Source organism: Nilaparvata lugens, chromosome 2, assembly GCF_014356525.2.
Source record: "Nilaparvata lugens isolate BPH chromosome 2, ASM1435652v1, whole genome shotgun sequence".
NCBI lineage: Eukaryota > Metazoa > Arthropoda > Insecta > Hemiptera > Delphacidae > Nilaparvata > Nilaparvata lugens.
The window spans coordinates 77335059-77360588 of NC_052505.1; the positions used below are offsets into that span (position 1 = coordinate 77335059).

The following is a 25530-nucleotide window of genomic DNA, read 5'->3' on the forward strand; positions in this document are numbered from 1 at the left end:
TTGCCACTTCTTCTCCCTTATGAGCTATTCTTGATAAAATATAATATCATTTTACCACATATTTTTTCAAATGTAGTGTTTTGTGAAGAACGTACGCTAAAGCCTTATTGAAGTAATTGTGATATTGAGATAGTTCAGGTAATAAATAATGGATGGAAACTTGAGAAATCAATAACACAATATACACACCATATTTACATGTTTATCGCAAAACAATGTACATTCAGCACTCCTTTCATAAGTTGACTGCACTCACAATAAAATACAAAAATCGTCTAATGTTTATTATAAATAAGTAAAGCTAGATTTAACCTAAACATTACAAGAAATCTTTGATATCGTTACATTTATTTACAAAAATATATTATTTTCAATGTTTCTCGATAATTAATCACACATGATAGTATATTGAATCCTCAGCATGAGAAATCTTTGAAAATCATTGAAATAATACTTTATCAAGCAGTAATTTCAAATGTTAACTGTGGATTTCTCAGTTGTAGAGTAACAAAAAACATGTCTATATTTTGAAAATCACATTTTCTATGATGAGGTTTAATTTCAGAATTTCCTCTATTATTTTTATTAGAAGGATGCTTCATATGAATGAAATAGTACATAATAAATTCTGCTGTTTTTCTGGAAAATATTCAAGAAGTACCAAATAACAACCTTCCTAGATCATGGTAACGTTCTCAGCTAATGAAATAATAATTTTGTTTCTGATAGTGTTGAATAATCAATATCTTAAAATGTATTACAATTGATAGAACTGAAAGAATTTCAATTCAATCTGTGTTTTAAATAAGTATTTTTTCGAAATACTGCAGATCATTAATTTGTAATAGGAAATAACATTTGAAATACTCATTTCCTAGGTATTTGATTGAATATACTCATATTTTTTATTAATGAAATGGTATCAACATTTGTAGCCTAATATTTTTTGTTATTTTGAAATCTGATAAGATTGAGCAGTTTTGTAAGGAAAAACTTAAACATTAATAGTTGATTCTCGCTCATTGTTATAATTACTAGTTAAACACGTTTTTAACGAGGTATGCTTCAAACTATACAGTTCCGTAATGGCATTTGATCATTTGGCAAGATGAGTCTCATTCCTATTTACACAGTACGGTACTCATAGTGTTCAGCTGTATGTTCTATAATTTGATTGAAATTGAGCTTTGAAACGACGGTGTCACCGTGGTAGGTTTTCAAGAAAATCTTGGTTCGGAAAATCGACGAGTCCTTGATTATGCCTTCTGTGAAGTGGTCTGTACTGTTGTGTTTTCTCCCTCCTGTGTTCCCTTCCTCGTCTCGTCTAAGCTTATCTCCTTCTTCATCCTGTCTCCACTTGCTTCTTTCTTTGTCCTCGAATCCTGTCTGCGTCTTTTAACTGGAACAGCAGTTATCCATATTAATGAATTTGAAAACATTCGTTTAAATATCAATCAAATTCATTCACAAATATTCTCATCTTCATTATTTGAAAAATTAGTTTGTAGCCCACCTTGAATAAAACAAATGAGTAAGAACCAATAGTATACAGAATTCCAATTTACACCAAATGTATAAAACTTAATTCACAAAAATATACAAAAATATAAATTCAAGCCAACTGTATAGGCCTATACAAAATCACATGTCATATCTATTCATCTCTAATTAATAGTTCTTCTCAAGAGGATGAAACGAGAGAATTTCTGTAGCAAGGTGCTCATTAATACTGATGGGCTTTCGTTCAAAAGCTATCTAGAGAGTAGGATAGAAAAACATATTTCATTGTCTATATCCAGTAATCAGTCGAACTGATTCACAAAAATCTGACAAAGAACTATATAATCAATTATTACTCTCTACTGTAGAGGGTTAAGCACTCTATAAGCATGTTTTGATTAGAATCACAGAATATATAAGTGAAATATAACATAAGTGTTCTTTACTCCGTGGTAGACATACAAAGAGCGATACAGTATGAGAATGCTTTCTTAGCACTATATAGGAATTAATTATCATACAGTTCTCAACTGTCAAAACTCAAAATTCTAAGTTTCTGTTGTTTATGAGTGAAAAAGGACTAAATTTCAGAGAAGTGAAATCAATACCTCATTTCGGACTTTTAAAATATTATCTAAATTTGGGAGAGAAATAGCACAAGGAGTATCCTTAGTTTTTCTCTCCCATTCATTGCTTTACTTGTGAAAAAAAGTAAATATCAAATAAAAATATTTACAATCTACATTTCTCCTGATATAATGGAACTAAACTTTGCCAGAGTAAAGAATTTTTGTCTAGAATTTGTCAATCAACAGAAACAATCTCTTGAAACCTCAGCAAAAATAGTACTAAACCTGAACTTGAAATGCCAATAGAAATATTTTAAGCCATAAAATGATAGTTTTTATGACTGCCAACATAAGCTTTTTACTTGTGCGAGGGTGATAATATGAACAATCAACCATAAGCTTGCGTAGATACGAACCCACGACTTTTCCGGTAACAATAATCCATCAACGCTTGATGAAAAAATGAGCTATCGAAATTTGCAGTAAAATATTACACATTTCAACATAATGGAAAAGTCATACTGCTCAAATATTACTTCTGCTATTCTACTTTGTAATTGAAGTAATGAATGAAAATGATTCACATAATGTACATACAGTATACAGACATATGTTACATGAATATTCCAAATCTGTTGGCTATATGCATTGATGGATTATGAAACTATAGTGAGATTCAGGTTATAGAGTCAGCATCTGATTAACATTACTATTTGCTATCCTTATTTGTTATTAGACAAAGCAGGTAGATCTATCCTTTTTCAACCCCGCACCGTTGCCAAATTTTGTGAAAACTATGATGAAATACAGAATATTTTATCTCAATAAATTATAAACATTTATAATTACCTAAATCAAGAAAACATATATTATTTATTCCTTATAATATATTTTATTCCTTGACGCATGAAATATATTTGTTGTGATCATTATTAAAAAGATTGGATCTGATGATCTGATATCAGATCTTCCGGGATAACCTGAATCACTGCTATCAGTGGAAGGCGATGGAAAAGGAAAAGTGGCACAAATGCATTCCTATCATCTTCACTGACTCAATAGCATGAATCTCTCTATAGATTTAAATGTCCAAATGGACAAAAATCCATTTTTCTTAAAATGTATACAATCAGTGCTCCTTAATTTTTTATTCTCAAAATAACATCATAGTACCCTTTTCAAAAAGTTTCTAATATAAAAAAACATTCATGTTTTTAACTGTTATTTTGTATTAAAAACTTTTTAGAAAGGGTACTATGATGCTATTTTACGAATAAAGAATTGAATCTATAAATATTACCAAAGAATATTTGAATGTTCCCAGTCTAGAAACTTTATAAAAACAAAATAGAAACTCCCGTTGTTTGGAAATGTTTTCAGTGCAGTTGAGCTTTTATAGTTCTGTATAGCTTTTCTACTCCATTTTAGAACACATGCAAATTTATTTACAAAATTACACAGCAAGCCCATGATTATTGGCTTGTTTCAGAAAACTTACATCTCAAGAGTGATGAAATCTTAGTTTTATTTTTGAGAGGATCCAAACAATTTGCATACCTTGAGCTGGAGTCAAGTATTTCAATAATACTCCTCAAATTCCGATGATCTGCGATTTGAGTGATCTGGTGAGTACAGTGCTGATTTTGATTTGAACGGCCTCAGAACGAGGAGACCTGCCTGTACACCGTCGGGCACTGCAGCGCAAGCGCAAACAAATCAACTCACTTACATTTGCAACTTCATCATTAAAACACTCAATGTTTCGGTTAACTGGTGACATTAGTTCGACTTCCGCTTTATTAGGAAGTTTGAGTTGTTATGATGAAGCTATCGAATGATTTTCTACTTCCAAATTATTATGATGATTGCATATCAATGAGGGAAATACCCCGAGTCAGATTGGGGTTCACTGGAAATTTAACGTGGTTTAGTAGTGTGGACTATATTACGATTATTCGGTATTACGATCTTCTATTATTAACGGAAGTTTTTGTGTGTTAAGGATTTTGATTATTCAGTTGTGATTGAATTTGTAAAAATCTGAATGATAATGGAGATGAGTTTTCAAATTAAAAACTATGGAAATCTTGTGAATCTTACAGCAACTTGTATAAGGAGCTCCAAATGACTTTTTAAGGCCCATATGCACCATCTCGGTTTTGACGGAGAAATGTCAGCTGTTCGTTTATCCCGGAATGAAACACAAAAGTGCATGTAATAAATGCGATAATATCAACAAGTAATCCTGGTTCAGTGTTGAAAGTACATGGTGCATATGGGGTTTTGCCCATATTTAGAAATAGAATAATGGATTTGCACTGTTCTCAGTGAAGTTCTCAATGTAAATTGTTAGCTGTGCTTATAGATCACTTCTGATTGGACCCATTCGCTAATTTTATGTAGAGTCCAAGTATTTCAAGTTGAGGAGAATGGATCTTTTTATGGAAAAAATGTATGTTTGATTTTAACTCAGCTGTGTTATTCTGAGATCCTTCTCTAGTAGTTATTCTGTGAAACAGGACTCTCAAATTTTTAGAAACCAGGCGTCAGTTCTTGTAGTTAATTTCCAAAAACGATTCAGTTGTAACTTATCTAGTTTTACAAGTAGTCTACATATTCCACCTGAATCTATAGCCAATGCATTTTCCTGTTAATCTACTTTCAAGTGTTAGCTAACTACTTGGGAAACTACTGCTATTCAAAAATCTACTGCATGGTGTTATTTGTATGATGGTAAAATGTGATGACTATTTTTATCGCATGATGATTTATGATTAGTGATTTCTAAAATATGCACTACTATGAGGATGTTAATTCAGTAGCATGTGACAACTATTACCGCATTTTTCCATTAGGCTACTTGTATAAATATTATCATGTTAGTTTCAAAAAGGCAACATAAAATTATTAATATCACTTTTCATTTCAAATTATGCATGTTAGAACAACTATCAACCTCCACCATATTTTATATAACTCAAATTTATATAGAATATTATGATCTTCTATTATTAACGGAAGTTTTTGTGTGTTAAGGATTTTGATTATTCAGTTGTATTGAATTTGTAAAATCTGAACGATAATGGAGATGAGTTTTCAAATTAAAAACTATGGAAATCTTGTGAATCTTACAGCAACTTGTATAAGGAGCTCCAAATGACTTTTTAAGGCCCATATGCACCATCTCGGTTTTGACGGAGAAATGTCAGCTGTTCGTTTATCCCGGAATGAAACACAAAAGTGCATGTAATAAATGCGATAATATCAACAAGTAATCCTGGTTCAGTGTTGAAAGTACATGGTGCATATGGGGTTTTGCCCATATTTAGAAATAGAATAATGGATTTGCACTGTTCTCAGTGAAGTTCTCAATGTAAATTGTTAGCTGTGCTTATAGATCACTTCTGATTGGATCCATTCGCTAATTTTATGTAGAGTCCAAGTATTTCAAATGAGGAGAATGGATCTTTTTATAGAAAAAATGTATGTTTGATTTTAACTCAGCGGTGTTACTCTGAGATCCGTCTCTAGTAGTTATTCTATGAAACAGGACTCTCAAATTTTTAGAAACCAGGCGTCAGTTCTTGTAGTTAATTTCCAAAAACGATTCAGTTGTAACTTATCTAGTTTTACAAGTAGTCTACATATTCCACCTGAATCTATAGCCAATGCATTTTCCTGTTAATCTACTTTCAAGTGTTAGCTAACTACTTGAGAAACTACGGCTATTCAAAAATCTACTGCATGGTGTTATTTGTATGATGGTAAAATGTGATGACTATTTTATCGCATGATGATTTATGATTAGTGATTTCTAAAATATGCACTACTATGAGGATGTTAATTCAGTAGCATGTGACAACTATTACCGCATTTTTCCATTAGGCTACTTGTATAAATATTATCATGTTAGTTTCAAAAAGGCAACATAAAATTATTAATATCACTTTTCATTTCAAATTATGCATGTTAGAACAACTATCAACCTCCACCATATTTTATATAACTCAATATTTATATATGAATATTATTCATTTTTTTAGAATCCCATTAAGTGATTTTAATTAATAATTTTCTTACAATATTGTTACACATTTGGTTGAATTCAATGTATAGATCACAGTACAATTATTAAAAACTATACAGAGAAAACATTTTTTTTATAATATATACTATATAGATTCATGAGAATACATGCTTGATAAAATCCAATTACGTTATTCCACAATAAAACTTTTATATCTGACGATTTCACCTGTGGTATCATGGATTCCATGTCACACTGCTTGGCTGTCATTCTGAATTGATGTGATTCTTGGATGGAACTTCTAATATCAATAGATTAAAACGTTACCATATAGATTAACATCACAAACTAGTGTGGAATAGTTGTATTAGAATTTTCCTTTTCTATTCATTCTCTTCATGGTAGTGATGGTAATCAGAAACATATGTTACTACAATGAATAATATTCAAGAATTCCTTAAAATCATTAGAATCGATAATGTAGTCACTATTATTCGTTCGATAACTTTTGAAAGGTGGCTTTAGTTTGATATTTTATCATGCTTTACATTAAATTATTGCGATTGAAAGCCACAGAGCTTTGAAAACTAGATACAAAAAAGTGCTATTTCAATATATTCAATAATCATCAGATTGTTTTCCATCTATCCCAGACTAGAAATTATTCAACCAACCACACAAAACTTCAGAATAAACAATAGAGTTGTTTAAATGAATGCAGTAGCTTTAATAAATATCAGCAAAATATCTTCTTTTCTTGGTGTCTTTGGTTGGTATCTTCTTAATGACAAGCATTTACTTTTTTCAAGCCATTATTGCTTTAATCATTAAACGAATTCAAATGTAGATTTTATCATCAGTTTTGGGCTAAGCATGTTGCTCTCTCCCAGTCATAGATAGGGCCTTCATGATTTTTAATAGTATCAATAAAGGAATACATAAATGATTAAATATCATGTATCCTTAAGCTGCGTTTACACCAAAGTTATTAACAAAATGTTTATTTTTCCGTCCTTATAGATTCTATTAGGTTAAACGGAGCTTGACAAACACATATGCACATCATGTGTATGATAAGTTATGTTCAATCTAATAGAACCTATATTTTATTTATATTTTTCACAAAGAAGCACTGATTGGGAGAGAAAAACTAAGGATACTCCTTGTACTATTTCTCTCCCAAATTTAGATAACATTTTAAAAGTCCAAAATAGGGTTATGATTTCACTTGATGTGGACGAAAATTAAACATTTTGTTAATAACTTTGGTGTAAACGCAGCTTTAGTCTGTGCCGGAGATTCTTGTTTTTCTAAAAATCTCAGTCAATATAATATTGTTATTTCGAAGTCTGAATTTTTGATCATATTTACTTTGACAAAGTCTTCTAGTATTATTTGCAGATGAGAATAACGTTGCATGTTATATTCAAGACAGAGTCTTCCAGTATCATCACCTAGTATTTGCAGATGAGAATCATCTAAATTTGCATGGTAGTTTGAAGACAGTGTCTTCTATATTATTGCCTCGTATTTGTAGTTGGGAATCATGTGCTTCCTCATGATACTTTCAAAAAGGTATACTCACAAGCGTTGGAATCCCTCTTGTACGGCTGCCCATACTCTTGCAAGGGCTTTCCGTAGCCAGCGGCTGGCAGATACTCGTTTCCTGGTGGAGGCGGAGCGCCGTAGCCCTGAGCCGGGGGGCCTTGTGGCCTGTCATAGGAACTGAGGAACGGACTGGGGGCGGCTGGGGCGCCTCCGAAGTGACCTGGAGGTGGGGGGCCATAGGAACCGCCGCCTCCGCTTGGGGGCAGTGCGCCTAGCCCGGCTGAATGCGAAGGTGGACCGTAAACTGATGGAATTCCTGTCAAATTAACGACATTCAATGTGAAATTAGTCATCAATGAAAGTTTTATGAATTAAAGCTATGCATTGAGTTGATTGATTTTTGGAGTCAAGATGGGTTTGTAGGAACAATATGTTAATTGTGTAATAATCAACTATGGTGATAAGAATAAAATGATAATAATATCATGTGACTCACCATCTAACCATCTGAAGTCTCTAACTACAGAGTTAACTTCAACAACAGACACTTCTAATTTATTAGAGGAGGCTTTGATTTAACTCACCATCGAAATATTCAACTACAAAGTTAACTTTAACAGCAGACACCTTCAATTTATCAGAGGAGGCTGTGTTCAACTCTAATTTTTGTCTCTAACTATTGTGAATTGATGAATGAAGAGTTGAAACGTTCCATGAAATAAACATGATTCATCATCGATTGTGTAGCACATCACATGAATAAGAAACTTATCCATCGAAAACTGATAATAAATTACCATCAAATGACGCTTGGCCTTCTATATAATTTCAGTAAATCAGGATCCAATAGTTTTTCTACCCATTTTTGAGTAGTAGTTTTTAACACTACATTTGTTATGTTTTGATTGATCATTAGTCAATTCGGTGCTAGAATGTAATCAAAATTTTATTCGTATAAAACATAATGCTCCACTAAAGTAAAATCTGATATTTAATTAAGTGTGAGTGTTCAATCCATTTGATATCTTCATAACACAAACTCCTAATATTACAGACCTGTAATGGAATGCCATGGTGCTACAAGCAAGATTATAGAAAAATAATATAGAATACGAATTTTAATTCGGAATTGAGAAACCATACTAGAAAATAACAGACTACAATCATTCATCAGCAATAATATATTGTTAGCACACTGTCATGCTACTCTTAAATAGGCCTACTACTATATCATATTTGATGCAAGAAACTGAATACACAACTAAGTTATATTACATGAGATACCGTATTGATTAAAAAATATTAAATAACACTAAAAAATATACAAATTCTCATATTCACATATGCTTCAATAAAAACGAACAGTATTTCTTCTATAATTTCATCAATGCAGACCTGTAGATGTTATTATTATTCCATGATCATGGACCCATATACTTGAAGGTTATTAGACGAATCATAATACAAGAGGATAATAAAACTGGAAAATAGTCTATATACGAAAAGTACGGTATCTCCCATCTGAAGGATTTGTTAGACCTACAAACCAAAATATATTAGACAAATAAATATTACAAAATATTGGTTAGACAAATTGAGGAAAAAGTAATAAAATATGGTAAGAAAAATATTAGACTACATGTAGCAGTATTGATTTGTTAGGGATTTCTGCTTTGCATTCCTGTAGAAATATCGAACTTTTCAGAGGGGGATTTCCTATAGTACAAACTAATAAATATTAGAAAAAAAACTACAAATTGGTTAGACAAATTGAGTCTTTAAAATAGTAGGATAACATGAGAAAATCTACATCGAGCAGTATTAATTTGTTAGGGGTTTTCTCGTTGGCATTCGTGCAGAAATGTCGAACCTTTAAGGGGGGGCAAGGGTGGAAGTGGTCTTGGCCCCAGACCGGCGGGAATCACTTTTGGTGGCAGGGGGGAAGGCAGCCCTGGACGCGGGGGTCCTCCGATTATTGGCGGCGGACCTATAATAATCAGCAACATTGTACCAACACAAGTTCGGCTCGATAACTTTATCCTTTTTGTATCACTTTAGACCTGATGGTATTTAAACACATTGGTTATACAAAATTCTTCTACTTACCATCAATAGTTCAATTCATTTTCAAATCCAATTATTAGTCATGAACTTACCATCAACAGTTCAATAATTAATTTTCAAGTCCGATTCATTAGTCATGAAGTAACAAGTCAAGTACATTCTAATCAAATCAAATGTTAACTCTGATGGCGTTAACAATACTTGAAGAAAACATCAAAACCTTGTTCATTTTTGGCCAAATTATTATAATTAAAAATTATTATCAGCAAGTAAGTGTTGATGCCAGACTTCTACCAATAAAAAGACTGCAATAGAAAAAAATCTAAGTTAGGCTACCCTTTTTTAAATCTCCGAAACATGTTGTGAGTAACCAATTTAGAAAATGGATACTTAGATTTTTATTTTTATTTCTATTCAAGAGTAGCCCCAACGAAAAAAGACAAAGACTGCAATAAATGTTCCAATCTAGTCTAATTCATGTGTATCTTGTTTTTAATATAAATTCTCCTTCTTCCAAGCAGTAGTCTGAGAAATTCTGGGAAAGAATCAATAAAGTAAAATAAGTTTGCAGATCGTAGCCTCACTAAGATACCCTATTAACATTATAGACATTAAAAATATTAATAATAGTAATTTTTATTCAATTTTTGAATGTTTTAGTAATCAATTATACTAAAAAAACATGAAATATTGAAGCTATATCTAGATGGGGATACATACCGGCAGAATGAATTGGTGGTCCGTATACAGGTGCAGAAGCAGAGATTGGTGAGGGACCAGCATATCCAGAAGGCCCACCTATAATATTACAGTCAAAATAAAATCAAAACATGTAAACACAAAATTTCCACCTATTGATCCTGTAGGTTTGGGATAGTAGGCTAATGGATCAACCGATATACAACATTTTACAAATAATTTGTGAAATACAATTATCCACCAGGACCCTCCAGTTGAAAAATGTTGAATCGAATCAGGAAGTTTATTGGATGGTTATCCATTGAAAGTCGCGATTTAGACAAACTTGACAACCATCTTTATTCAGGAACTGGCAAAAAAGTGTAGAATAACTAATTTGATGAGTGAGAGAAAGAGAAAGTCCGATGAACTTATGACCTTGCGACGAATGCAACTTTGATAAACCAGTTATAGTTTCTCTTCCGATACTTCCTGAATACGGGAAGATGTGGTCAATGGTTTTCCTTCTAAGCTTCCGGTTGCATCACTAATCATATGAAGCACGTAGAAACGCAAGTTTTCTGAATTATGTGTAATAATTACGTTTCGTTCAGTGCAGTCACTACGTTCAAGATGATTATACCTTTCCGACTTAGCGTAGGCCTACATGTTTTTCATTGTCTGAACTTCCAAAAATTGATCACTTTATCCATTGTAGGTCAAAATTCTCAATAATTGCTGATTTTTTACAAGTAGGGGTGGTTCTTGTAGAGATTGTAGTTCAAAATTTCCTCTACAAACTACCGGTTTCTACCACATTAATTCAGAATGATAAAAGCAGGACTTTGTTGGATGTGGGCATGACATATTATTATTGTACGATGAAATGTTTTCAAATTTAATACTGCTATAGATAACGCACATGCGCTGAAAATGATATAGTTGGTAAAATTGTCGAAAAATCATGAGAGGTAGATAGACTACTGAAAAGTTAACTAACTTCATTTTGGAAAATCCGCACGATTTACAATAATATTGTGCTTTCTTTTATATAAGTTGATTTTTTTGTTAAGGTGTGAAATTTTCATCTCAAATTACTTTCCAATTCAACAACAAATCAATTGTCAAATCAATGTGACTAAAATCTTCAAGTTTAAAACTGTGGAGAAAATAATACAGTATCACTCAACTATAGAGCTTGTATCCAACATTTAATCCAAATGAATTTATAAGTTTGAAAAGAGAGATGTATAAGTTTGAAAAGATTTAAGATTTATAAGTTTGAAAAGAGAGTTTTGTGATTGAAAAGAGAGAGGTAAATTGCGAACAAGTCAGTATCAGTCACAGGTCAGAGTCGAGTCTCAAGTCACTGGTCACTGCTGGTCACAGTTTGAGTTTATATAGACAGTAAACTATAAAAAATACAATAATAGTTAATGATGCCCGCCATTCAATAGGTGAGTTAACGTGAATACCTAGCCACGACCAAAAAGTGGTACATTATTAGTGTTGGTAGTACCTAACTCAATTGTTTTTACAACATTTTTACATTTATATATTATAGGATGTAGTGAGGGTTGGAATCAGTTCATGGTATGTAATATGAAATAAATGAAGTCTCTGCAATAGTATGTCAGTAGTCTGAAAGTCGTTAAATGGCATACTATCAGAAATAAGTTGTCAGATGCAATAATTATTATTAATGAGTTGTGGTATGGTTGTGGTACTATGTGACAATCATCTTATAGTCATGAATAATGAAAGGTGCCATAAATTAGTACGAACATCTGTGAATGTCAAATTATTAACAAATCCATTTCCACGCATTGAGTAAGATTAGTTAATGAATTATAGGTACCAATACCGTATACGCATTATAGTTTAATAACTATTTGTTATTATAAAACATTCAAGATCCTAAAAGTGCTATGTTAATTATAGCCTACATCAGAATTTATTAGTATTCTCAATTATTTATCACTTAGTGTGACCTACATATAACATAGATTTATGATTGTTATTATTTATTAGTGCATTGTTATAAATATGATGAAGTATTGTTAAAATCGTCAAGGATTTGTAACAAATCATGCGATGACAGTAGGTGTTATGTGTTGAGTATGTTCTACTTTGATGTGTTAATTGATTTACTCCAATTTGAAAATTAATTTTAAAATGTGAATAGAGTTTAGTGGAAAATACTATTTCAATATTAGGAGATAGTGCATCAGTACTTGATTGGAGGGGAGGTCATCTAGTTTAGTTTTTAGGTATACATTTACTTTTATTATAGTCATGAATATTACTAATTACCCATAAACAATTCCTTTCTGCTCACCGTAACTTATTCAATTCAAAGTTGGTAAAGTTCCAAAAAATATACTTGATGACTTTAATCATTAAACCATCACAAAAGTACGGTAGTCAATGATAAAATTATATTAATTGAAGTTTATCTCAGAGAATAGCTCTGGAATTGGAATTATGATTCCAATTTGAATTATTTTGAGCTATTGAATTATGAATTGTGATTTGGAATTATATGATTATTCAATAAATAATTATCAGTTAAATAATTATACATTTTTAATTTGAGCAATTGTTTATGAAGAAGCTAATATCAATTCCATAGATTTGATTAAAATCTTGAGGAGATAACCAACCGATAAAGCAGTCCTTATCATAACGAGTTCAAGTTATAATGAAAATTATATCAAGTTCAAGTCCTGTTCAACTTCATATATAGCGAATTCAAGTGCTGATAAAAATCATATCAGGTTATGAATGTTTAATATTCATAATCAAAGAGCCTATAGCTATTACCATAGAATAAGCAGTCTATAAAATTTTCTCCGCTATTACTAAACAGGGGTTATCATCTCATAATCATTCAAGGAGGTTTCGATGTACCATAATTATCTGTATGCAATTAAGTTTTCTCCAATCAAGCCAGTAGTATTAGTGTAGGTAATTACTTTCACCATTTAGTCGCCACAAGTCCAGTTTGTCGATGCCAAAAGTCATGTCCAAGTCCACCGTGATTTTGATCAGTGTGAAGAAGGTCTACAGTCAAAGTCCAGAAAACTTCCCGTCAAAGAGGTTGTAGTAAAAAGCTGATAACAAAAACACTCATTATTGCTAGAGCAGTAAGCATTGAAGAGCCGTCATTGCAGAGATATATGTGTGCTGACCACAATACTTTTTGAGTAGATTAAATTAAACTATTCCTGCTCAACAAGTAGTGACAATATGATCCTAAAAATCAGAAAAATTTCAAGTAAAAAATTATAAGGCTTTGGAAGATGCTAAAAAAATCAAGAAACTATGATTTTCTATAAAATTTATTACTATATCTTGTAGGTACCGTACTCAAATTTCAAGTATATTGGAGCCTGGAGTAGTACAGAATTAGAAAATCTTGTTGGAATTGGAACAAGTACTATACTCATTCATTTTAGTCATCAATATAAGCTCATATAGAAAAGGTGTTTTTTTGGAATTCATAAAGATTTTGATTTAGTTTTGAATGTACATTCAAATTCGATTAATACCAAGTAGGTATTTACTGTGAAATTTCCACCTTTTTTGACTATTGTCATGTATGTAACTGTGTTGATATTAATATTAATTTAATTGTGAATCGATGTTGAATATTCGTTTGCTCGTGGAATATATTGCCCCCTATAATAGCGGATCTTCAATTGTTTGGCTGCTCCATTATAACTCGGTAAGCATCTCCAGTATTTTATTACAACCTCTTCAGTTCCAACCGGTTGTATATACTCATGGACCATAATTTCATCCCCAATCAAACAATTATGATTTGTAAGTGGGGACGAAAAACTCTGATTAATGAGTACGTACAACCGGGTGTGGGAGCTTTATAACGTTAGAGTGTGTTGAAGTTCTAGTGAAGGATGCAAGTCAGGAGTCGAAGGTGTCCTGTCGCAATTTACCTGGAGGAAAACTGATATGAGCGGTGTCACCAGGTGGCCATTTGTCGTTTCGAATGGCGCACTTGTTGATTTTGACCACTTTGATTTTGCGCATTCCTGTGCCGCCGTCCCACTCGGGGATTTTGATCCTTTTCAGGCAGCTTGTTTCCCTAGTGCTTGGGTAACTCACCGTTTTTACCGAATGGACTGCGGTAACAAAGCATCAGTGTTATTCGATCAGGACAACAGTTGTAACATGAAATTAATAAGCACAGAAAACATCAATTTAAACAGCACTGAAATTCGAACCAGTGGCACGAAACAATAAATAGTAGACTAGAAGCAATGAGCACTCTGAATTGATATTTAAAATGGAGAATGATATTATTCTGATAATTTGATAGCTCTTAAACTATATTGAACACATATATCCAAATTTCCAGCTGGGAGCCATAATCTTCTAAACAATTCTGAAAAATACTCAGTACAGATCTTAGACCAGTTCTATAACTGGTCTAAGGCACAGATGGAAAACTTGGACTCAATTTATACTTTAAACTCGGCCAAACCAACAATAAAGATGATATTAAAACCATGGAAACTCAAGTTATGTTCTCTTAGAATAAAACTCATCAGTGGAATTGACAGTGATTGGCTTGGTTCAACCCTTGATGAATTTTCAACATTCAACTGTAGGTTCTATTTTCTGTGATAGTTTTAGAAGGTACTGCTATGACCTACGAAATGTGGATATGAAAGTGAATACTGGGATGGGAATAATGTAGGTCTAGTTCGATGATGATCGGTCAAATTGGTGATTTGATCGACTGTTCTGAATCTTATTTGAGACCTGAATTGATTCAGTTCATGAGTTATGAGGTGCACCATTAATTTAGTTTGAAACACTAATGTAGATCAGTAAAACCTTCTCTTGAAATAGACCTGTGACATTAGTAGATATTGTTTTTGTTGTTTTGATTGATATCATAGAAACTTATGCATGGATGTGAGACAGCAATAAATTAAAAACATTAAATCAAATATGAAATCGAAATGGAAAATAGGCCTGATCTTATGTTACAAAAGCTTACTCATTTATAGAAAACTTTTAATTTTTTGTTTCACTTTCAATTCATTCCATGCAGGTCATTCAAGATTCCATGAAGGAAACTAGTTTTGTTAAAAAAAACTCAGTGATCTAGTATTCACCATCTATGTAGTTTACCGTTCGTGTATAGGCTTACTATATAAATGTCATATCGTTGTCGTTTTCTAGAGCTTCATTATGCGCTGCATACAGTGTAAAAACTTCAATTGAATCCTTAATGCATCGAGAAAGTCATCACTTCTACTTTATGAAAGCGCAATAATACTTCCGTCATAGGACTTTCCATCAAGTATAACATTATGTTTGACACAGTTTGATCTTAAAGTTGTAGATAAGGCTCTTTTGACTGAAACCATAATATAGAGCTGAGCTGAAAAAATTTGGATTGTTTTTGAAATCTTGAAAAGAGTTTGAGGCATGAATACCTGTTGCTTCTTTTCTATTAAGCTAATCAATTCAGTATACAAGTTCACACTTATAAATGGAGAATTTTTTCCAAATAACGTTGTAAAGATTGAGAAGGATCAGTACCTGACCCATAAAAATGATCTAATAGATTTTCAACAACTTAAAAGAAATATGAAACTTCAATTTTTAAAGATTATATTAAAGGATAGCCTCATTTAATTTTCCTCATGATGATGAAATCATAACAAGGATCAAATTAATTCAATGTAACATGTAAATGAATTTTCAGATTGATAAGTATGAATAGGAAGAATATAGGCCTAGGCTAAATAGACCAAAAGACGTCTTTGATGAACAAGAACAAGCAATTTCTCTTTCCAATATTAAAAAAGATGAACAAGAAATCTTAAGATAGGATTCTAATGAAGAAAATGACCTAGTCAACTAGTAGTTAAGTAGTTAAATTTCGCAAATTCAACTTATGCTGTATACCTTCATAATCTTACAAAAACGTCATCCTGTCAACGTTATTGGGAAATTGATCTTCACATTCCTGAAACTTCAAGCTAAAAAGTCATCAAGCTAGAAGTTGATTAGATGTTTTCTTTAGAAATCCATAAATAATCGCCATAATAGCTACACATTCATCTTGTTTATCGGATCTCAGTTAACAGTAGCATTTAAAGACGTCAGTCCCAAATTTCCATAACCAGTTTTTTGGCGTTGGAAATAGAAAGCGGTTACGGGAATAAAATGTAATTCGACCGATGCAATATTATTATTCAACTTTTGGGCGGTTTCACTTTCCTCAAGTTGAGATGAAGATGACAGGAATGTGAATAGATTAACATACATGTAAAAATACATTATTTCCATGAAATCTCTGAAAAGTAGTTCCTGAAATATTTAATTATTCAGTCAACAATATACTTATTTCCTTACCTAGAGTTGTTCTAGGTACTTATTTGTTCCACCTCAAAATTCAATATTATTAATTCAATTTTTATCATGTGTGATCTCAATGCAAGTGTTGGAGTAGAACCAATCAACAATGTAGGACATTTTGGCGAGAATGCAAAATATCTGAACTCTCTGAATCTTTTCTCAAATTGAATTTACAAAACAGTATTTCAAAATTGATTGTTTTTTTTGGTATTTTTTCCGACTGCTTTGCATATATTTCAATATACAAGAGATTCTCTCAGAAACTATTACAACAATATTTTTCTTGAATCTCTTGTTTCAAACTTACTGAGTAGTATATCCATCTTAAAAGTAGAAGTAGTGATAGTATAGTGAACTCAAGATGAATAAACTCTAAACAATAAGAATGTGTAGGTATTATAACAAGTATATTGATTATCTTAAACTTTGATTTGATGAGGTAGTTCATTCTATTTGCATACATAGCAAACAAAATGGATAAATCCTTCAATAAAAATGAATAAGGTTTTGAAAAATAAATGATCTAATGTTTTTGTCATATCGACTTGGAAAGATGGACAAGATTGAATCCACGTCCTCTGCAAGAAGTCATCACTCATGTTCCCAGACTTCTAAAGAAGAAAATTCAATCAACTTTTATCTCGATGACGTTTTAGCTTGAATTTCCTAGCTATAGAACTGTTTTCATTTGCCATGTGAAACTAATCTAAAAATCGAGCTTCAGAATTGCGTAGGTAGGCTATATATTAATGATTATGTAAAAGTTTAACCAGTTCTTTATATTGGAAAGTAAAGAATTTGAAAAGTGAAAATTGAAGATGTTACCTGGTGCGCTAATGCCGGGCCCAGAGCCAGCACTGGAAGGTCCGTAGTGCGGTGCGGGATTGAGCAATGCCTTAGTGGCCACATGCTTTCCGAACTGAGAGATCGCCTCGCCCTTGGTTTGCAGCACCTTGCCCTTCGCTTCCACGATGTGACCTTTGACCTTGAGCAGTTGACCTTTGAGGGCCAACACACCACCTGTGATGGCCTTCACCGCCTGCACTATTGCTCCAAATATCGCCTTCTTGAAACCCCACAGGTTGAACGATTTTTCACCGTACTGAAAAAGAAAATGAAATAATCTTCAATCAATCACATGTACATTGCGTGAAAATGAAAGTTTGAAAATCAACATAATACAATATTGTATTAAGTAGTTTTAAAAATGTTTTCCAAAAGCCAAAATAATATGAATGGTCTCCACCTGATGGTCTGTGCTACTCTTGTCATCGCATAGGCTCAGCCGTCACGTTACACTATGGGAAAATTTTTCAATGTTTTGTGGTTGCCTATCCTACCCCGTGTTATGATATAGTACGTTTCAAATGATTATTTCAGAAGAGACTCTAATTTATCTTCAACATACAATCCAGTTGTAACTTACAGGTATGTTACATCCCCACTACTCACTGTAGTGGCGCCAACGTCATAGAAATTCTGTGTTGTGAGTGGGGGAAGGGGAATTCACTGTGGTATTTGATACGAAATCAAAGAATTTATCCAGTTCCTAAAATGCATTTTTCCATTTGTGGTATGAAGTCACAAATAATCGAATCACAATGCCATTCAATGGAACCAAACATTAGACGCACCTAGAAAAGATAACTATTAATTTTTCTCCGCTCAAACGATAAAATTATGGAAAATAATTACAGTAACTTTTGTTCGTCTGAGATACTGAGGGGGGGGGGGTTTGTTGAAAAGAGAGTAACTTGCCCCACCTGTCAAGTCTATGTTACCGGTACCATAGTATCCTAGATCCTGGAACTAGTATACATTTAATCTAACAATAATGTGACTTCAATGAGGATCCAGTGAGTTCAGACATAGGCCTATATATGTAATCGATCGATGATTCTAATTCACAACTCATTGACTAATGAATTGGTGAGTCATCAATACCATTTTATTGTATAAAATATTGATGGAAATCATATTGTCAAGTCTTTGATTATGAAGCTGATTCGCTAATGCCAAGACTGGGTTTCACTTATCATTCTTAGTTAACACTACTTTCTAGATAGTGAAATCGACTAGTGACGAAACAACGATAAAGTTTTTGCCAGCTTCAATTTAATTGTTCTCAAGTACCATACCTCTCAAGAAAGATCTTATTTCAAACAAAACATTCCCAGATTATTACCTATATTTATCAGCTTTCCGTATTGTCAAAAACGTTGAAAGTAATCTCAACCTGAAAAGTAATAACTTCTTATCATTCCAGCAAGTATCTTCTAGCCTATCATAACTCATTAATTGCACTGGCAGTTGTTGAAAAAGGCTGTAGTAGACAAATATGCTGTTGTAAGAAAGACAAGTAGCTCCAGTCCCCCTAACTTACAATTAGTAGAAGATGAAAGTACAGTAGATCTCATTCAAACCTAACAAGTACTATATAGGTCTACTCACTATTTTATATAGTAGTATAGTAGCTCATTAGTGAATCACTTAACGTTAACAGGTGAATGAATTCATTGCAATCCCATCGAATGGGAACGAGCCAACGTTAAATAATCCGATGCATTTCAACGCCACAATGATTCAAGAATTCTGCAAGTTCCTTATATAACCCTACTTGACTGTTATGTTCTGATAGTGGCTGTTGCTGTTCTATTGCGGTTTAATAGCCATGCCATCATGTCATGTAGTCTGGCATGGAGTTTCTCAGAAGCTGTCTTGTGTCGTCAATCTCTTTCTCATTAAATGGCTGAGACAGTTGATCCAGATTCTACATCACTCACTCAACGAGAATTCCTTAACTCATTCAGGTTTTCAATAGGTCATTATTATTCTTCAAATTCGTACCCATCTATCTAGTGAATAAAGATGTATCTATAGTGAGGTCCACGTTATAATGCAGGGGTGCCCACAACATGTTATGATGTCGCAAGTTGCGACATAAGGCTGAATTTTGGGGGGATTTTTGGAAATAACTAGGGAAAATGGGGGGTATTTTCAATATACAGTTTTCAAGTACCTAAATGGATACCAAATTTTGAGAATTTTGGGGGGGAATTTTGCGACATGGATCATTGAGGGGATGGGCACCCATGTTATAATGGCAGTGTAGGAAGATAGGAGAAAAGATCTCAGCCTTGCCACCCAAACAGCTGATACTGGTTTATCTGATGAATTTAACTGTTCATTATTGTTGAAAATAGTTAACCATATTTTATTTGTCAAGAAAATATATTTTTTAAAGATGTGATAATAAATTTTCATGGTTGAGATTAAATATTTTGTCAATTAGTTGAATTTCTAGATTGTTGATGAACGATGTGGCAACATCGCAATGCGTGAAAGAGATAGTGCCATCTGCTTTGTTGAACGATAGACAAAGATAGCAACACCATTGCAAATCACACACTGCCATTATAACGTGGACCTCACTATAGCAATTCAGTGATGATCCATACTCCTTTTGGTCAGTTTTGGTACGTTGCAATAACACCCCTCCCCCTAATCCATCAAAACGTCATCACACCAACTCTTTCATCCCTTATCTTGATATAGATAGTTCCCTTATCTCCATCTTTTTGGGCTTTGAAATAAAGTTGATTGAAGAACTCTTTCTTTCTTCTACTTAGCCCTAATCTACAAAAATCTCACCCAATGGAGCGAGGCCGACCTTTTCGGTACCTATGATGTAAATTTTAGACTGCCATAGGCCTACCATGTTCGAGAGCTTTTTCCTCAGTGAATAAACTTGTGATATTTATTGAATTGTTCTGAAATATTGCACTAGTTTGCTGGTAAGTTTAAAACAATTAATCCATCATTGATACCTTCAAATTATATTTATCCAGAACTCGAATTCGAAAGTAGGAAGTTATCATGATAGTGCTCATTTCCCTACTCATCGCGAATGATTCCATTCGAAGAGTGAATGTAGCCCCCTAATCACAAATCGCATGTAATGAGTAAGTAGAAATTAGAGTTGAACGCAGACGACTAGTGATGGCAGTAGGGTGATGACGGTCATTACTGATTACATAACTGAAGGAGATGGAGTGAATCAACTTTTACGATCATGTGTGGGGAAACCAGTTGCATTGCCAAATGCCAAACACGAATTCCAGTGCTCTTGTTAACCCTAATATTTCTGATGGAAACCTCAATCAATTGTAAAAGTCCTGTTTCAGGTCAGTAAGGAAATAAAGAGAACGAATAACTGGATTGATATGTAGAAAGAAATGACTGAATAATAAGGACATGTGTTATTAAGAGCTTGAATGACACCTGAGTAGAATTGGTTAAAACATTTCACATTTTTCAATGCATGGAGGTGATAGAGATGTAGTTCTTGTCCAGGAAGTTATTGTTTTGAGATGCAAGGTAGTAGATTAGAATAATATTGTGAAAGTAGATGCAATCTACTAGCTAGTATGAAGTATAATTCGAAGAAAAACTATTATACGGTCTAAAGAACGATATACTCAACTGTAATTCGCACCTCATAACCTCTAGTCAGTATTCTCTTCCATAGTATTGATAATCCTCCTAATGGTTAAGAGAACCCGGAGTAAATGCTATATGAAGATAATAATGTGCAGTAATGCGTTATTACCTGGATACTCTACCTTTACTAGGATTATAATATACAATTTATCTCAAACCATATCTTTTCTATTTGAAAAAAAAAAACAGTGAATGCTCCACTTAATTATTTATTAGCCATCAAGTCTTCAATATAATTCATATATTAACAGTAATTACATTACATTACATTACATTACAGTAGATACATTAATATATTAACAGTCTTCAATATAATTAGCCATCAGTCTTCAAGTCTGAAAATGCCCACTGATGCATTCCAACATTTTGCTGAAAGAAATCTCACAAAACGTAGCCTTTTCCATGAGCAAATCTCAATTTTCATGAAGGGAACAAGGTACGGTTGGGACAACTTGCAGTTTCATGAACCTTCTGCCGATTAAGATATATGTATTTTGAAACGAATTGGAGTTTTCCAAGTTTAACAAGTTTAATAGCAGAGACTGAATATTTTTTGGCCAATAAAGAGTTGAATAATTTGAATTCACTGAAAAATGCTCATTTTTTACCGATTAAAATATGTGTATTTTGAAATGAATTGGAATTTTCCAAGTTTAACAATCATAATAATAGCAGAGATTGAATATTTTTGGGCCAATAACAAGTTGAATAATTGGAATTCACTGAAAAATGCTTATTTTTTACATTATAACACCTGACCCCTGACAACTGAAGGAACTAGAATATAGTAACTATATCTTTTATTTACTAAACTGCAATATATTCTATATTGTAAAAATATTCTACAATATAAAATTGAAAATGGGTTCCTAGAGTAGTTTGGATTCGAATCAATCATAGACTGTCAATCAAATGGGTAAACTTGTTTACGTATAGTATTACGAACAATCTTGATTAAAAATCGTTGGTGGAAGTATCGGAATTGTCTCTAGCAGAGACCGGTAGCAAAGAAACTTCACTTCCGTTATGATAAGGAGATGGTCGGAATGCGTGTGCTATTCAGTTTGAGGACGTGATATTTTCACGTGAGTTGACATCCGCGTCACATGACACAAGTCACGTGACTATTCGACATGCTCAGCCGGAGCGTGAACATGCCAGTTCATGAATGAGTGCCGATTTAATCGCCGCTGATATAATCTTTAATGTGTATATCTGTGGAATGATTAATATCACCTACTTTGAACTAGGCGACACTAAATAGATGTCAGAATTTGCCAAGTCTGGAGCGAGTTGATCAATGGATCAACCACGGGAAAATTGGTTACTATATAACGACAGTTAAAACAATATATACAGACGTTTTCCATATAGATAAATAGTAGGCTAACTGCAGGGAAAGTGAGTTATGATCTTCTTTAGATGAATTCCAATTTTTGTGAACTTCAGAATTATTGAAACCTATAAAATATAGAATAATTCATTTTGTTAAATACAAAGTCATCAGCAGAGCAGACAACATTGCTTATAATCAGCAATTGCCATTTATCGACACACAATTTATGGACACGAAAAAGGATGCATATCGTAACAAACTATTTTACTCAGAGAATTTTAAATGAAATTATTGAAGACAATATTTCACGATACCTGACTTTTTCAAACAAAAATTAACCAAGAGTTTGTCGAAAAATGCGCAACTTTTTCTCATCTTAATCTTGGTTAAGCGTCTCAAGATCTTTAGAAATGAATCGAATGCACGATGTTCTAGCCTACATTCAACAAATATGTGTGATGTTCAAGGCTAGTGTTATAAAGAAATTACGTTTCTATTTGATTAGTCTCATGTTTCACTCACATGTAACATGTCACCCAACACAGAATGAGAATGATAGATAAAACACAGAAAAATGTGGTTCAAGGTTAGTAAAAAAATGTAGTTTAAAAATGAAAATTCGTATATAAATTGAGTAAGTTTCATTGAAGATTCTTCAACATGACACTGTAGAAAACGAGAAAATCGTTGTGGATAACATAACTGACGCATTCATTGACCAAACTAACTTTTAACATGCAAGTGAAACATACAACAAGTCTCACTTTTCTCGGGGCGATGATCTCAAGCCAGTGATGTTTTTCTGATTTCTCCGTTGTTGAACTGGCTTTTCAAGTGCAAAACGAAATTGTGCCCAATAGCACTGTAATAATAGTCTGCAGTGAGAAACTCAATGGAGTTGACCCAGCAATGAATAGGAAAACCAGTATCGCAGGATACCCTTTAATCATCCATTGTAGAGCTAACAAGAAGTTGGAAAAAACTTGAGGTTGTTATTGAAAAGCTGATGGAAGTTGCAAAGAGATGGAAAGATTCTATGGAAAGTCCAGGAAAAAGCACGAAAAAGACTGGGATTGTAGCGGAAAAGCTCTTGAGAATAATTTTTCTCACTCTGCTAGCCTATTATAGAAAAAATGGATGTATCCGATAGATTACATATTAGATTCGATAGATACATAAGATTGATGTATCCGACAGTATTCTGTATAGAATATTTCAATGCCTACTTAAAAATCAATTTTAATTTGTTGGACTCTCCTTCGTGTACAACCCATACATGTATGGCTTCCCCACTGGACTAGTACCATGGGTAATATTTTGAACGTTACTCTTAAGGTGCGTACAGATTTACGCGCCGCGAACATGAGCAATTCACTTAATCAGCTGATGCCAAGCTTTTTATATCTGTATCTTACCGTTTCTGTAAAAATACAGATATAATCAGCTGATTAAAAGTGAATTGCTCATGTTCGCGGCGCGTATATCTGTACGCACCTTTAGAAATGAGAAAGCTGCCTCCATTGTACGTTATGGTGATTGTTTCTACACGTATTCAAACTCATGCGTTCTGAAAACCAGTCCAATACTTAATCCTGATCCATTGGAAAGAATAGCAATCAAGAAAAGAACTAATGAACTACTGTTTTTGGCGATAAGTGAATGCTAGTGCACAAAGCAGTGACTACTATTGCAGAAATGAAAGTACAGCAATTGTGACAGAATGACGAATTATTGTAGCACAACTCTATGGGGAATTATTTCCATGATGATTCTAGATAGATACTACTGTTAATGAAAGGTACAGAAGCTAGATTAATGATTCAATGACTGTGATGTGATGCACAACAATGAATCTATCAACTTATCGTCAATCTAAGTTGTTGTTATAATTGATGAAGATATCAAGTTCATTGCTGAGGTGACACGTTATTAGAAAACGCACATACGATGTCCAATGTCCAACTACCTATCGCAAAGTCTCTACCTAAAAGGAGCATCGTATTGGAAGGCGTTCTCACACAGACCAATTTGGACCACCTCATGCTACTCAGAGTTCAACCCAAAAGAGTGATACTGATTAAGATTTTTAGGAAGAAACAGATTCTCTATTCTTCTTCTGTTAAGCTAAATGTCGAGATTCAGAAGAAAAAGCTTGTATGCCACTGACCTTGTTAAAAAAATAGTCCTTATTCATAGAATATACTACTTGATACTTGCTGATTACTGAATTCAAGCACGACTTCATAAGGCTTGTTTTTTCAAAAAATAATGTTCTTGTTGTTGATTGAAGTGTGAGCAGAGTTTGATCTTGAAATATTTTTGGAGTAGCTATAATATGTATTTTTAATCTACCGGGTGACACAGATTAACGGGAAGTTTTGAAACGAGTAATTCTATCACTCTTCGTTTTTTCAATATTTCAAAAACTCCTGTTATTTTGTTTCACTCTGTACTTGTGATAGATTCTATAGTTACGAATAATTGTAATATTTTATCATAGAACTTACATGTAGCGGCTCCTGCCACTCTGGCGAGATGGGTCCTGGATACGCTCTGTCCGGACTGGACACAGATAGCAGTCCTCCTTTCGGCTTCAGTTTCGACGCGAACAAATTCAGGAAATCGGATCCTGGCGATCCCGATCGCCTCTTCCTCTGCGTCTCCTCATCCTCTTCGTCGACGAATTCAAACGAAAACAAACTTCTCGGCTCTTTCTCCCCTACTTTTGCTTCTCTCTTGTCGTTTCCGTCGCCTCTTTTCGAGCGCACCGTATCAGCTGTGTCGGGGCTGAGGGTCTGCGACTCTGTCGTCAGCTCAGACAGTTCTGCTTCGACGGGCGTGGAGCTCTCTGTCGCTGCCATGGCGCTGATCAGTGCCACGCATGTCGAACAGATCACCAGTTGGAGCACCTG

The 25530-nt window shown here is 33.4% G+C and overlaps 1 protein-coding gene across 8 annotated transcripts; it reads right to left on the reverse strand.

Moving 5' to 3' along the window:
- Window positions 1–182: 182 nt before the first annotated feature.
- Window positions 183–25530, reverse strand: LOC111060226 (protein diaphanous homolog 1). Of its 8 annotated transcripts, XM_039421772.1 has the most exons (8): window positions 25126–25526; window positions 17608–17884; window positions 14343–14528; window positions 10429–10506; window positions 9515–9631; window positions 7682–7960; window positions 3627–3763; window positions 183–1399 (listed from the first exon to the last, which is right to left on the reverse strand). In XM_039421772.1, exons 1-7 carry the CDS (start codon window positions 25477–25479, stop codon window positions 3648–3650), a joined length of 1407 nt encoding a protein of 468 aa, XP_039277706.1. In that variant the 5' UTR covers window positions 25480–25526; the 3' UTR covers window positions 183–1399; window positions 3627–3647. The 8 variants fall into 8 exon arrangements, with proteins under 8 accessions (XP_039277706.1, XP_039277710.1, XP_039277708.1 ...); XM_039421776.1 differs by lacking the exon at window positions 14343–14528; XM_039421774.1 differs by lacking the exon at window positions 9515–9631.